We start from the raw sequence: 15,572 nt of genomic DNA, 5'->3' as shown, positions 1-15,572 counted from the left end.
AAACAGGGGATTCTGCATTAGGCAGTTCCACTGCCATCTTTGCTCCTCCATTAAATATTCAATACAGCTCGCTCTCCAAATAGTGGCCCATAACAACTTAATTATTCAGGAGGTTTTACATTAGGATGACTGAATCACAGACAAACAACAGACACTGCATGTGTTCAGTCCATCATTGGATTGGCTAGGAAAGCAATCAATTACTGTTTCCATTTTATAGCTGCAGTTGTCTGAGGTCACCTTTAGTTTGTGGGAAGCAAAATCATTTGTTGACTTCTTGTTGATGGGGCCATTTATATCTCAGAACTAATTCCTGATGATGGTTTTCTGTTCCTCATTTAGCAATAGTGGGAAGTGTTCCTTGTTTCTTATAGTGGGAAGTGTTTCCTTGTACTTTATGCTTATATGATTAAATAATTGTAATTTGACAGAACGTGAATTCCACTGCCATAACAAACACTTTGTTGTACCACCCAAAGCAACCAAACCATCTTCACTGGACCTTATATAATTTCTCTGAATCTTTAATGTCCACTAAAATAAAAAGAGGCAGTTTTGGTGTCCTCATTTTCCAATAGGTTTTTCAATCTCTCTTTGTCTATGTAGCGTAATAAAAATCACTACCTCTTCTGAAGGAGTCTGAGAGAGTGTCTATGGGCCAGTTCAAGACTTCAAGTGCATTAACTAATACTCTATCATGATAATAAGTCACAACATTCAGATTCTGCTTCAACATTTTTAATTAGTTCATTCAGAGCAAGCTGAGAATACAAGCACACAATCACAACACGTCTGCAGTAAATGACATCATATTGTCTTCATTTCACACGGTTTGAGTACATTCGCATCAAACTGACAGCATATAGATGAGAGAGTAATAGCACCGAGGTGTGGTGTGCTCAGCACGTTAGTTACTGTACTGGGGGGGGCAGGCGCAAGGAGCCGGCGAGTTGCGGAGGTCTAACACACTGAACCCTGACAGGCACTAGAGAGCAGGGTGGTCTGGGGGTACAATAGACAGTAGCAGACACACAGCAGCATATGAGAGGACTGCCACATACTGTAACACACTGGCGGACTGCAGGTGCACAGACATAAGAAAGACAGGGTGAGATGATTTCAGAGTAGCACTCACTGTGAATAGATGTGATATCAATGGTTCCAGACAGACAGCTGCATGTTCCAAAAAGTGGTTTTGATCTTCTTATCCTGGCCCCCTCCTTATCTTTCTACACCTAACTACTGAGCCCATTGAAGAAAGTGGAGGTGATTGAGTAAATACAGTAGGTTTTCCTATGTCCTATATCATACATATGCTCATTTTTTACATTATACATGGTTTTGCACACCAATAGCATCACAGCTTTATAATGGCTACAATAACGACAAATCATTAAATAGGGGTATATTATCAGAAATACATCAGTTTTCATACTGTATCAAATAACTGGAAAGTGGACAGAGTGGTTCTCACATTGAAGAAGGCAGTAGAACCATGTGTGTGAAGGCAGAACTACAAAGCTGGTGGGTTGACATAACAGTTTCAATAGGCACTAGAGTACTAAGTGCTATCTTTTGTACTGTAAGTCAGTGACAGTTTTCTTGTTTGTTTGTGTAGACACTTATGGTATGAGATCAGACTATGACTACACATGCAGTTATTCTGGAAATGGTTTGCCTCCATTTGATTTCTCATTAATGATTTCAATTACAAGCTAGATTGTGACCACAAATAGGGCCTTGCATGCAAGCTGTAGCAATTACAGTTCAATTGGTTTCTTAGCAACCAAATTTATGAAACCAGATATCCTCCCAAATATGATGAAATATTAAATTATATTAAATCTTGGTCGAAAGAGCGCAGTCACTGTAACCAGGAAACGCTACAGTAGTTAAGATTTTATATCTGCAGAGACCACATAGTCAATGCCGTCTAAGAGATGGAAAAGAAGAACCATAGAGAATCCATCATCACTATGATGATAGGTAGTCAGAAAAAAACGCTAAACCTCTCACTGCCTTCAACAGCCGTTTAAGAGCCACACACTGTGTATCAATGTCTCTCTGTTTTAGAATGGTTAATCATTCTTTCTACAAAGGTTTGACAAATGCAACAAAATCATGTGCAAAAAAGGTGCTGAAGTTTAAACAGAGTGAGGAAGAGCACACACACACGCGCACGCAAACACACACACACGCGCACACACGCGCATGCAAACACACACACACGCGCACACACGCGCACACAAACACACGCGCACACACGCACACACACACACACACACGCGCACACACACACACACACACACACACACACACACACACACACACACACACACACACACACACACACACACACACACACACACACGCACACACACACACACACACACACACACACACACACACACACACACACGCACACACACACACACAAAGCATTATAGTTAAAGGAGGGCATGGTGAAGATGTCATACTGTCAACTTAAAAGCTCCACATCTAGTGAGTATACACAGAGATGAGGAACATGAAGGAAAAGACAAAGAGAAAGAGATAGACCAAATGGATGAGAGTTCTCTAATTCTTTAGGCAGCCTTTAATTCCCCAAATGAAGTAGTGCAGAGAGGTTTTGTTTTTACTTTTTTGCCTCAGCCAGTCTATTGCTTATCTCTTTGCTCTTCTTTGAGATAACTCCTCCTGGCTTGGACTCGTCTGGTTTGGTGCTCGTGGAGGTTTTCTTCTTGGTTGACAGTGCACCAGCGATGGTCTTCTCTTTCACCTTTTTCACCATTTTGCTCGTTGTTGTTGGTGTCTTTTTTGGTTTGGTTTTTGTCTTGTCCACCTATAGGGGCAGAGACGAGGGCAGTTTGTACTTGACATCCTCCTAAAACTGGAAGTAAACTATGCAGCCAAAATGTCATCAGTCCAGGTTACAGTATCATCTTTGCAAAGATACTGTATGATACAGTAATACAAAGAGCTCATGAATCTCGAAGGTAATTCATTGCCTGGAGATGTTACAGTAAATGTTTATTATGAGCATGCAATACATACCTTCCTGTTACTAACATCAAATAAAAATAAAATAGCAAATGTCATCATCTTGTTGGTAATATTTGCAATGCGTGGTTAGTGCACTTACAATGAAAGAAAACCACTTGTGTCTATTGTAACAAAATCTCTGCTTAGAAAAAGGAATTTCACAACACAAAGGCTGTGTCTAAAATACAAATTTACAGTATACAATTGGGGTTAGTATGAGAACAACTAACTTAATATGCACAATCGTATTCTATTTCCCTGGGACGAGACTATATTTTTGGTCATTCAACTCATTTCTTCTTTTTTTTAAGAAAATTGTGATGTTTGCCTTTTGTATAAAGTGCCTCTTCAGACACCAATCAAACCAAAGAACTGAGAGTTGAAATGTCATGCAAAACAATACATTCATTTAATGAATCCAAGCTCTCTTGGTGGTCTTGAGAGAGGCATTCCAAACTCTGAAGATGTGGCTGATAGCTTTACAGAAGGGTGGAATTATCTGTCAGTTTGGTGGCTAATGTGACCCTAGTCCTGTTGGTTAAGGTGCATTCATCAAGGCGTGAGTTAATCTGAGGTTAACCTCCATGCCTTCCAGAAGAAATTGACAACACACCTGACTACAGCAGATCTAGAATAGAGCTGCTCTCAGTCTCAGAACAGTCCTACAAGAGTGAGAGAGGGAGGGGCCATATAAACATAGCATGCAGACACATGATACTTTCCTACCACGCACAAACATGCACGTGGAGATTTAATTAACCTTGATTGATTACATTAGTTTTGTGATGTGCTAATGCTTATCTTCATTTTGTAGTTTAGACAGTTCCTCTGGGATTTTATGCTGTACAACTTTGCAAAGTAATTAGGACCATGGAACACGCAACAGTGATGATCTCAATCATTATTATTGTAGCATCTAAATCAAAATAGTATATTGCTTGAAGGAGAACATATACATGAAAACAACCATGTCCAGAATAACTAATGCAGTTGGAAGTGTAATTTGCATTATCTTAATTTTCAATTAGACATAAATACATAAACATGAATTGGCCCGTCACAGCAACAGGTTGGAAAACTCTAAATTGAACATGTATTTTGTGCAATTAGATACACATTTTAACATAAAATAGTCCGTGTTCAGTGTCATATGCATGTTGACGTGGGCTCACCTTGGTGGTCTCCTTGCCGCCCGGCTCGTTGTACAGGCTGCGTATCCTCCTGCGCTCCAGCAGCTTGTTGTCAGTGGGCTGCACCTTGGTCTGCTCCCCCTTGTAGGTGGCGCTGTAACTGGTCTCCAGGCTGGTCTTGTCCTTCTCATCCAGAGGAGGTTTGTACTGAGACTGGGGCTTGGTTAACTTCACTGGCTTCACATCTTTGTATGCCTTGAACTCATTCCTGAAAATCAATGAATCAGCAAACTCAGCATTAGTTCCACTGTTGTTTTGTCTAGATGCCACTGAATTAATTAATCATAAAACAAATCACTCTTATTATGAATCCCAAACAAACATTGCTGTTGCCCAAAATCGGTGGGAGGAAATTGACCAGCCAAAGTGTGGTCTACAGCCAAAGTGTACACCGGGAGTGTAGCATGACTCGTTAGTCTCTTTACTCCCCATTACAGTAACTACAACACAGAGCTTCTGCTTACTTTTACACACAGACGACAGCTGCAAAACTCTCTCCATATTTTACACAAAAACTCATTGACCTTGCAGTCAAAAATGAGGGAAACAAAGGGAGAGCCCCCCCAGAGAGGCCTTAGGGATAGGTTGAGAACAGTAGACATGATTATATCCAGAGCTCCTTTACTGCCTTGGCCCTGACATGATGTGCTTCTGTATTGATCTGGTAATAGAGGAGGATGAAACAGGAGACAATCAATGCTGCAGCAGCTACCTATGACAATATTAGTCCGATCATCATGATCACAGGACACTGAAATGAGAGAACATATGTTATATCAAATATCAAACAAAAAAAAACATGTAAGATTAATCTAGAAAGAAACTGACACGTACAATTCATGATGGATAGGCAGCGTGGGCTTTCTTGAGTAGATTATAAAGCCCAGTAGGGATTATGTGCACTTTATTGTCAATAGACTGAAGGCTACATGCATCTTGGCTTTGCTACTGCTAGTACAGTAACTACCAAAAATGCATGCATCAATTGTTAATCAATTGTATTTAAATGTTGTGCACAATATGTTCTTATCTTACCAACCTGTGCACAATATTTAAATACAATTGATTAACAATTGATGCATGTATTTAGGTAGTTACTGTAATGCTATATTAAGATGTTGTGTAATTAATTGTACATTGAGTATTGGCTAAGCAACACAAAATATTGTGTCATGCCTTGTTACATCATTTTGGGCTCCACAATAAAGTTAATTGTGGCCTACATTCCATGTTTAATTTATGGTTGATATACTGTATTTAAACTGTGAAAAAATATATTTCAGAGGCAGAAAATGTGTACATAAAGTAATTCAATAATAAACATTAAATGAAAATACATAGTCCCACAGTAATCAGATCGTCACCTATAAGAGCTGCCAGTGCCAGTTGAGACGACCTGTTTTATCTGTCTGTTCAGCGCGTCTGCTGCTGCCCTTCCTTTCCCCTCCACAGTGCCACCTGCTGGTGGCTGTCCCTCCGTTTTGGCACTCACTTTCTTCTCTACACTCTTCTCCTTCAATGGTTTCTTTTTCCTCTCTATGGATTCTTTCTCTTGCACCTTTTCTTCAATTTCACTCTTCTCCACACCGCTCTCGGGCTCTGTGGCTGCATGCTCCAATTTGGTCCCAACGCCTCCTTCTTGGGCACCGGAGGAGGCAGTGGGGCTGGGTTTGGGGATCCAGGGGTGGTCTCCCTTTTTCGGGACAGGCCATGGTTTATAATCCTTCTGATACTGGGTTACGTTGTTGAAAGGAGTCGCCGAGGGGTGATATTCATTCTTGGGTTTGTAGCTGGGCTCCGGGCGTATATCTTTCCATTCCCTGAAATCCTGGCGCATCACAGACGCACTACAGCCATGTTTTCCTGATGCGGCACCAGTCGCGGGCGGTGCCTTGGCCGCCACCGCCGCCGGTTCACTGTGAGAAGGTTGGGTTTCTATGGTGATAGGTCCGGTCCTCTTCTGTCTAGATGGAGGCTGAGGATGGAGGTGTTGCACCTCGGCCACATCCGAATATTTCGTGAAAACCAGAGGCACGGCGATGTCCGCTTTGTCTAATTCACTCCAGAAGCGGTTAATGCAGCAAGCCCGTGTGATGCACGGCCATGCCATAATCAACGATGGAGATAGAATAACCTATGTACTTCAAATCTGAATCAAAGTGTTAGGCTACTGATGAGAGTCCTGAAAGAACGTCCTACTCACGGACTGGAGACGGGGAAATGATGCTCCCTGCACCCACTCAAATGCTGTCCAGTCAGGAAAATGTACTTGTCCTATGTCCTATGTCTATGTCTCATTTTTTTCAGAAATCCTACGATGCTTGCTAGATGGTAAGAAATGTAAGAGTCTTATAATACAAATAGGCAAAGACCTTTGTAGGCTACTAGTTCTGCACAGCTAAAATAATTTTAATTGAAATAGACTGGATTTGCTGTGTGGAGCACATTGCATTCGCGGTCTGGATCGGCTTTCTGGTTGCGCATCAGAGCGACCCCACCCCGCTACGTTTTGTAAAACCTCAGAAGATGCCCTGGGTCTGCATTGTGAACTGTCACCTGGGTCGGTCACGTCTAGGCCTTAAAGAGGGAGGAGACACTGCCTGGTTAACCCTTCTTTTCCCGTGGATGATGTACATACACGGCCGACCTCGGTCTAGTGTACAGTATAGTTTAGCTCTGCCCTCACACACTGTAGATTAGAATGTATGATGGGAGATGTACAGGTAACTGCCAAAGTAATGGAAACACTTGAGTATGAGGGATACAAAGTATATTAAAAGCAGGTGCCTTCACACAGGTGTGGTTCCTGTCCTATTTAAGCAATTAACATCCCATCATGCTAAGGGTCATGTATAAAAATGTTTGGCAGAACATTATTTCGGCCATTATTTTGGCTGCCATGGCTATGCCCCCAGATGACAATGCCCCCATCCACAGAGCATGAGTGGTCACTGAATGGTTTGATGAGCATGAACATTATGTAAACTATATGTCATGGCCATCTCAGTCACCAGATCATAACTCAGTTGAACACTTACAGTATGTGAGATTCTGGAGCAGTGCCTGAGGCAGCGTTTTCCACCTCCATCAACAAAACACCAAATTGTGGAATTTCTCTTGGAAGAATAGTGTCGTATCCATCCAATAGTGTTCCAGACACTCTATGCCACCAATGCCCAATTAAGACACTTTATGTTGGTATTTACTTTATTTTGTCTATAGCCTAAAGCTCTATGAGTAGGCTTTAGTTCAATACAGTACATGACAAAAAGTATGTGGACATCGGCTCATCGAACATTTCATTCCAAAATCATGGGCATTAATATGGAGTTGGTCCCCCCTTTGCTGCTATAACAGCCTCCACTCTTCTGAGAAGGCTTTCCACTAGATGTTGGAATATTGCTGCGGGTTCTTGCTGCCATTCAGCCACAAGAGCATTAGTGAGGTCGAGCACTGATGTTGGGCGATTAGGCCTGGCTCACAGTCGGTGTTCCAATTCATCCCAAAGGTGTTTGATGTGGTTGAGGTCAGGACTCTGTACAGGCCAGTCAATTTCTTCCACACTGAACCATTTCTGTATGGACATCGCTTTGTGCACGGGGGCATTGTCATGCTGAAAAAGGAAAGGGCCTTCCACAAACTGCTGCCACAAAGTTGGAAGCACAGAATCATCAAGAATGTCATTGTATGCTGTAGCGTTATGATTTCCCTTCACTGGAACTACGGGGCCTAGCACAAACCTTGAAAAACAGCCCCCTACCATTATTCCTCCTCCACCAAACTTTAAAGTTAGCACTATGCATTGGGGCAGGTAGGGTTCCCAGATCCGTCCGTCAGATTTCCAGATTTCATGAAGCTCCGGTGAACAGTTATTGTGCTGATGTTGCTTCCAGAGGCAGTTTGGAACTCAGTAGTGAGTGTTACAACCGAGGACAGACTTTTTTTAAGCACTACGCAGTCCCCTTCTGTGAACTTGTGCGGCCTTCCACTTTGCTGCTCAGTAGTTGTTGCTCCTCGACGTTTCCTCTTCACAATAACAGCACTTACAGTTGACCGGGGCAGCTCTAGCAGGGCAGAAATTTGACTGACTTGTTGGAAAGGTGGGATCCTATAACGGTGCCACGTTGAAAGTCACTGAGCTCTTCAGTAAGGCAATTCTACTGCGAATGTTTGTCTATGGAGATTGCATAGCTGCTCGATTTTAGACACCTGTCAACATTGGGTGTGGTTGAAATAGCCGAATCCACTCATTTGAAGGGGTGTCCACATACCTTTGTATATATAGTGTAGCATCAATACTGAATAAGTAGACCTATGGTGCTTGAGGCTATTGGGGTGTGATTCAGTGTGAGTAGTCCTACTTTATTGAGTATGTAAAGATCACAAATATCAGTGGCAGAGACACCGTTGGGAACAAACACAGAAACACAGAGGGATAGAAAAAGCTACAAACAGTTGGAACAACCAGGGCATTATTCAAAACATTTACACGTGGCTGAGAGATGCAAAGTATCATCAATTATAATGGAGGGACCTATTAGATAGGCTTTGTGAACGGGTAAATTGCACAATTGTTTAGGTTTCATATCATGTGGGAATGTTATTGAATAAGCCAATATGAGGCTTATAATGCATTTAGGCATTTTGTCTCCATCAATGAGACTAAAAGTGGCATTGATGGATAGCCGACCTGTCTTTGCTCATAGTGATCTGTTTAAATCTATACATTAAGTAAGGAAACGTTGCCAATATAATTGAGGTGGCAATATTTGTTGTATTATACTTGATTCACAGAAGACTCCTTATAAATATGTACAGTATGCAAGATACATTGTCATGTTTATTTTCACCATGATTCGTTCATTGGTTTCAATGTGGGGTCAAGGTTTCCTTTATTAAACAAAAATGTTAAGATTACAGGATCATTGCAAAGCAAAGAAAGGCTGTTAATTGTTACAGTAGCTGTTATGAACCAAGGACAGTCTATGAGACACGTTGTCTCAAAGCGCTGGAATGGAATCTCTCACCCTATGACTACCATTGGATTTTCCCAGCTTGTGTATCTGTTCATTTCGAGTTTGATGCCATGATCCATGGACTGATTGCTTAGGGAAAACACATTTGTTCAATCAAAGAAAAATCCATTTACCTTTCTGTTTTATTTTGCTATCGGACACATTTCCTTTATTAGTTGACAATCATCATTGACACCCAATTCATTCCTTGCTTCTACCTGGTCTCAGAGAATTTTGTATTATTCTGTACGTAAATCCACAACACTTCATCATTTAGTATGATATTACGTTTCATATTAAGCTATGTATTAATATGTGGATGTGCATCACCCCTTTCGTATTATAAATGACAAATTACATGATGAAGTTCAAACTCGCAACCTTTGGGTTGCTAGATGTTCACCCTGACCAACCACCCTACTTTCGTTTCTGGCTTAACTAACCATCTGTTTTATGTAACCATACAACTTAACATACCACACTAATTTGAGTGTCCTGGATTTACATGTACTATGTTACACCTAGTCCATGAGACCAGGATGCTTGCTTATGTAGCTTATAAATGGCATGTAATATGACTAAAGAGAGGCAACATAGCCCAGTTGGGTCATTTTGACATAATGGAATAGATAATATACAAGGACAATGTTCAGATGTCCCCTGCACTAATAAAGAGAGTACACAATGCTCTCTGTGACAATCCCAGCACCCTTCACACTGTCGCCCCTCCCTTGAGGAGTATAAACTTGCTCAACTGAGTGTGAGAGCACTGATGTCATGGGTTGTAATAGAGATCACTAGTTTTATTGCCTGTTAACTGCTAACATTTTTGGCTTTCTATGTTCAATATTGTGGTTTTAAGACAATACTTGTGGCATACACCAGTGTCCTGCGAGGTAAGATCAGTTTTACGGGGTGCAATAAATCCATTCCAGTATCTTCATTATTAATTACATTTGGTTGATTTCTTGAATATTGTTGAATATTGGTTACATATTTCGTGTAGTTTTCAAGGTCATTGCATTTTAAGTAGCAAAGGGTTGACATTTAACTTAATCAATCCTAATGTGATGTGTTTCAGGCACAGGCTCCGTCCTCCTTTCGGCCCTGCAGTCCCTGCTCTCTGTGCACTGGGCCTGGTATCCCAGGCTGGAGAAGCAGGTCCAGGTCTTCTCTGTCATGCAGTCCATCGTCTCCTTCCTTATCATGGGTGAGATTCCCTGATGAGCTCTAAACACTTCACTGTCAAATGGCTGAAGCACTGGATTTGTGGTTTCTATTTATGTTTAGCATATAAATGGCCAGCCTTTTATTGGGTTTCTTGAAAAACTGTTGCGTACTAGAGGGCATAAACATAGCACCATGGTCTTAATGGGTTGCACAACCTCCTACTGGCTATGACACAGCACAAATAGTAATATATGATTCTCTAAACTTGTGTGCTTCTTTGTATTTTAAAGGACAATTTATTTTACCAGGCAAGTCAGTTAAGAACAAATTCTTATTTTCAATGACGGCCTAGGAACAGTAGGTTAACTGCCCGTTCAGGGGCAGAACAACAGATTTGTACCTTGTCAGCTCGGGGTTTGAACTTACAACCTTCCGGTACTAGTCCAACGCTCTAACCACTAGGCTACACTCTTTGTCAATGCAAAATGAATCTGTGTTTCATTCCCTGGCGTCTGTGCTGGACCAGGCCCTATATCCTCTGTGGTGATGCTGTACCTCCTCTGGACTGACCTCTGGTGTGTCACAGCCTCATGTACCATCTGGCTCTTCTATGATTGGAACACACAAACAAGGCAAGCTAATCGCTACATTTACATCGCTACTTCAAAGAATACAGTTGGAGTAGGGCACTGGTTGTTCTTCTTCACATTTCAAGGGCAAATTAACTGTTGTTCAAGCCAATATTTGCTATTTAGTATAATTTCAATGTTGAGTCTCATATTTAACAATCTTGTGATTTCAGCTTATCAAGACTCACAACTTGTTGCCCAATCGAAACTACATCCTTGGCTACCACCCACATGGAATTGGAGCACTTTGTAACTTTGCAACTGAGTCCAATGGTTTTTTAGCCAAGTTCCCTGGAATAACACCATTTGTGGCTACCCTGGCTGGGAACTTCCACATGCCATTAGCCAGAGAGTACCTGATGTCTGCAGGTGAGGACACTGGTCTCTGGTTAATCTCAACCCATACTAAAACAATGAGTGATTGTTCGTAACATGGACATACATTGTAGATGAATTTCCCTCCAAGGACAGTAAAGGTTTAATTTATAGCTATGATTGAGTAGTTCTGTAAATGTTGCTCCTAAAAATAGTGATTCATTATTAATCTTCAGGGGTTTGTCCTGTGAATCGCACCACTCTGGAGTTCATTCTGTCATGTAATGGAACAGGGAATGCAATCATTATTAGTGTTGGAGGGGCAGCTGAATCTCGGTACTGTACTCTAGGAGTTCATTGTATGACCCTAAAGAACCGCAAGGGCTTTGTGAAACTGGCTTTGGTATACACAAACTATCCACACCAGAAAGCTACATTGATTCAAGGAGATACACTTTGAAGAGACTGTCAAACTAATCATCTGGAGGTGAGACTGACTATGTTGTGTTGTGTCTTATTGTGTTATTGTTTACCAGGGCTGACCTGGTGCCTGTGTACTCATTTGGAGAGAATTATGTGTATAAGCATCTGATACTGAATGAGGGATCCAGGTGATCCAGAGGAGGCTACAGAAGATCCTGGGCTTTGCCCCCTGTGTGTTTCAGGGCCGGGGCCTCTTCTCCCCTGACACTTGGGGCCTGGTCCCCTTCTCCAAACCCATCAACTCAGTTGGTAAGCTTACCATGTTCCCTAGAAATAGTAGCAGGATGTGTGAAAAGTTATTTATATGTTATTACTATGTAATTACCAGTTGACCATGTAATTTCTTAGTAATTTCTGTTCCTCTAAAACAAAGTGCAAGCAAACATTTTAATTTGATTTTTTTTTACCCCATTAAGGTATGTATGTGGAGAATTCAAGTACATTTTTATCTATTTTAGGGTGAGTAACGCTGATACATTTATTTTGCCTTTCAGTTGGAAAACCCATGGAGATGCCCAAGATCAGTTCACCCAGCCAAGAAGAATTGAATCATTACCACACCATGTACCATGTAGCTCCCTTACACAGCTCTTTGACAAGCACAAGACCCACTTTTGAGCTGAGGGAGGAGGATGTTCTGGTGATTCACTGAGGAGTGGTCATACCCTGGCCGGGTCAGACGCAAGCAATACTCGTTGGCTGCTCCAGATAAGCCGTGTACATTATGACTGAAGCTGTGACTAAAGGAAACATCACACAGATCAAAGGCTACCTGTCAAGACAGACTGAAACACAATAGATGCTGCTGGTTTTTCTAGCATAATCACTAGGTGAAGTGTCCTGGGGTAAGATTGTTGTGTTCTGTCTGGAACCATAGCCTGCTGTAGCACATTTGATGCATCATTGCTGTCATCAAATTCAATTCAATATAACCCCCAGGGGGCAGAACATTTCTTCAATTTATGGTTCTGCTGATGAAAATAAAACAGATAATGTGTATTTTAAATCCATAACATTTGTTTTTTGAATCAGAACTGGGTTGTTTTCTTGGCACTTTCTAAATATATTTTGCAGCGAGAACATAGTGATGTCAAATCATTTCTGTATTGGTCTTAACAAGTCACTTGCATGGCCACGCGGGGGTGTCTTGACTCTTCACTACAGTGAACGAACCAATGTATCCCAGCTATTCAAGCCATTTGTAAAATATTTTATATCAAGCAGCCATGCAATATCATGTATTATTAGTCGGTTGTATGCTTTAATATAACTATTCAGTGGTTCAGTGTGTATATTTAAAGATATTGTTCAGAGAGACACTATTTATCTAAATTCACTTGTCCTCAAATTGTTCCACATAAGAACAAGTGAGGTCAATAGACACTCAAGATGTAGCTTCCAAATTATCATAATCTGTGACTATCTGTTCACAGAACAGTGATAAGAATAAAGGTTTTAATAAAACATATACACACTATAACATTCCCCCCTTTATTTTAGAAGGGCACAGAACACGAAAAACATTCAACTGTCGTCACACTACATGTTTTATTCCTTCTTTAAAACGATAATAAAGTATGAAGGCCATGACTTCTCATTGGTGCCCTCTGATGTTATTGATCATAGTTTGAATCACTAAGCCCTCACCGAAAGCTCTTATTCTGCCTGTCAGTCAGTGCAGTGGTCCCCAGCCCTTCATCCATCCACATGTGCATCTGTGGAAGGAGTAATGTGTTTGTTACCACAGCTTAACAAGATACAGTATGTCACCATATTGACTTTCAGTTGCTTCTCAAACATTACATATGCCTGTAAAACATTTGATATCTTTGTTTGTTCATTGTAAAGAAATGATGCCTTTGAGCCATTCACCCTGTAATTGTTGTTGTTTAATTTTCTGGATTTTACAGCTAAACAATCAAAACGTGGAAAAAACTAAATACTTTATAGTAGTATCATAAAGTTGGGTTGACACCTAATCTTGAAAGTGAATCAATTAATGAAAGACTACACAACCAGCTGTAGAATATATGATTAGCATGCTATGTATATTGGCATGATTATTTAAAATGTGGCACATACATTTCCAATTTTTACCATTACCTATGCCCTCATGTCTCTTGCCATTTTTTCTATTATGACATGGGTTATCATTTGTACTTACAGTTGAATTCGGAAGTTTACATACACTTAGGTTGGAGTCATTAAAACTAGTTTCTCAACCACTCCACAAATGTATTGTTAACAAACTATAGTTTTGGCAAGTCGGTTAGGACATCTACTTTGTGCATGACACAAGTCATTTTTCCAACAATTGTTTACAGATGTAATGCTCGTTGTGGGTGGAAGAAGAGGAGGACCAATGCGCAGCGTTGTAAGTGTCCATATTGTTTTATTAAGAATACTGAACACTGAACAATAACAATTAAACGAACAGTCCTGAACGGTGAAGCAAAACACAGAACAGAAAATAATCACCCACAAAACCCAGGTCGGAAAAGGCTACCTAAGTATGATTCTCAATCAGAGACAACGAATGACACCTGCCTCTGATTGAGAACCATACCAGGCCAAACACCAAATCACAACATAGAAAAAAGAACATAGACTACCCACCCAACTCACGCCCTAACCATACTAAAACAAAGACATAACAAAAGAACTAAGGTCAGAACGTGACAACAGACAGATTATTTCACTTATAATTCACTGTATAACAATTCCAGTGGGTCAGAAGTTTACATACACTAAGTTGACTGTGCCTTTAAACAGCTTGGACAATTCCAGAAAATGATGATATGGCTATAGAAGCTTCTGATAGACTAATTGACATCAATTGGAGGTGTACCTGTGGATGTATTTCAAGGCCTACCTTCAAACTCAGTGCCTCTTTGCTTGACATCATGGGAAAATCAAAAGAAATCAGCCAAGACCCCAGAAAATAAATTGTAGACCTCCACAAGTCTGGTTCATCCTTCGGAGCAATTTCCAGACGCCTGAAGGTATCACGTTCATCTGTACAAACAATAGTATGCAAGTATAAACACCATGGGACCACGCAGCCGTCATACCGCTCAGGAAGGAGACGCGTTCTGTCTCCTAGAGATCAACGTACTTTGGTGCGAAAAGTGCAAATCAATCCCAGAACAACAGTAAAGGACCTTGTGAAGATGCGAGAGGAAACAGGTACAAAATTATCTACATCCACAGTAAAACGAGTCCTATATCGACATAACCTGAAAGGCCGCTCAGCAAGGAAGAAGCCACTGTTCCAGAACCGCCATAAAAAAGCCAGACTACGGTTTGCAACTGCACATGGGGACAAAGATCGTACTTTTTGGAGAAATGTCCTCTGGTCTGATGAAACAAAAATAGAACTGTTTGGCCATAATGACCATCGTTATGTTTGAAGGAAAAAGAGGGGAGGCTTGCAAGCTGAAGAACACCATCCCAACCGTGAAGCACGGGGGTGGTAGCATCATGTTGTGGGGGTGCTTTGCTGTAGGAGGGACTAGTGCACTTCACAAAATAGATGGCATCATGAGGAAGAACAATTATGTGGATATATTGAAGCAATATCTCAAGACATCAGTCAGGAAGTTAAAGCTTGGTCGCAAATGGGGCGGCAGGGTAGCCTAGTGGTTAGAGCGTTGGACTAGTAACCGGAAGGTTGTGAGTTCAAACCCCCGAGCTGACAAGGTACAAATCTGTCGTTCTGCCCCTGAACA

General features: G+C 41.1%; 2 protein-coding genes across 3 annotated transcripts; one reads left to right on the top strand and one right to left on the bottom strand.

Moving 5' to 3' along the window:
• Positions 1-722: 722 nt before the first annotated feature.
• Positions 723-9,459, bottom strand: LOC110503984 (microtubule-associated protein 6 homolog). Of its 2 annotated transcripts, XM_021582697.3 has the most exons (4): positions 5,597-9,459; positions 4,215-4,440; positions 3,656-3,704; positions 723-2,842 (listed from the first exon to the last, which is right to left on the bottom strand). In XM_021582697.3, exons 1-3 carry the CDS (start codon positions 6,340-6,342, stop codon positions 3,660-3,662), a joined length of 1,017 nt encoding a protein of 338 aa, XP_021438372.3. In that variant the 5' UTR covers positions 6,343-9,459; the 3' UTR covers positions 723-2,842; positions 3,656-3,659. The 2 variants fall into 2 exon arrangements, with proteins under 2 accessions (XP_021438372.3, XP_021438371.3); XM_021582696.3 differs by lacking the exon at positions 3,656-3,704.
• Positions 6,934-13,441, top strand: LOC110503985 (diacylglycerol O-acyltransferase 2). The gene is given in 7 exon segments (XM_090218072.1): positions 6,934-6,955; positions 10,329-10,457; positions 11,212-11,415; positions 11,598-11,766; positions 11,895-11,968; positions 11,971-12,093; positions 12,339-13,441. Coding segments are annotated over 7 exon segments (879 nt in total). The 3' UTR covers positions 12,497-13,441.
• Positions 13,442-15,572: the final 2,131 nt, after the last annotated feature.

The sequence above is a fragment of the Oncorhynchus mykiss genome, chromosome 24, assembly GCF_057628025.1.
Source record: "Oncorhynchus mykiss isolate SJ-2025 chromosome 24, ASM5762802v1, whole genome shotgun sequence".
NCBI classification, from domain to species: domain Eukaryota; kingdom Metazoa; phylum Chordata; class Actinopteri; order Salmoniformes; family Salmonidae; genus Oncorhynchus; species Oncorhynchus mykiss.
This window is presented reverse-complemented; position numbering and strand designations above follow the sequence as displayed.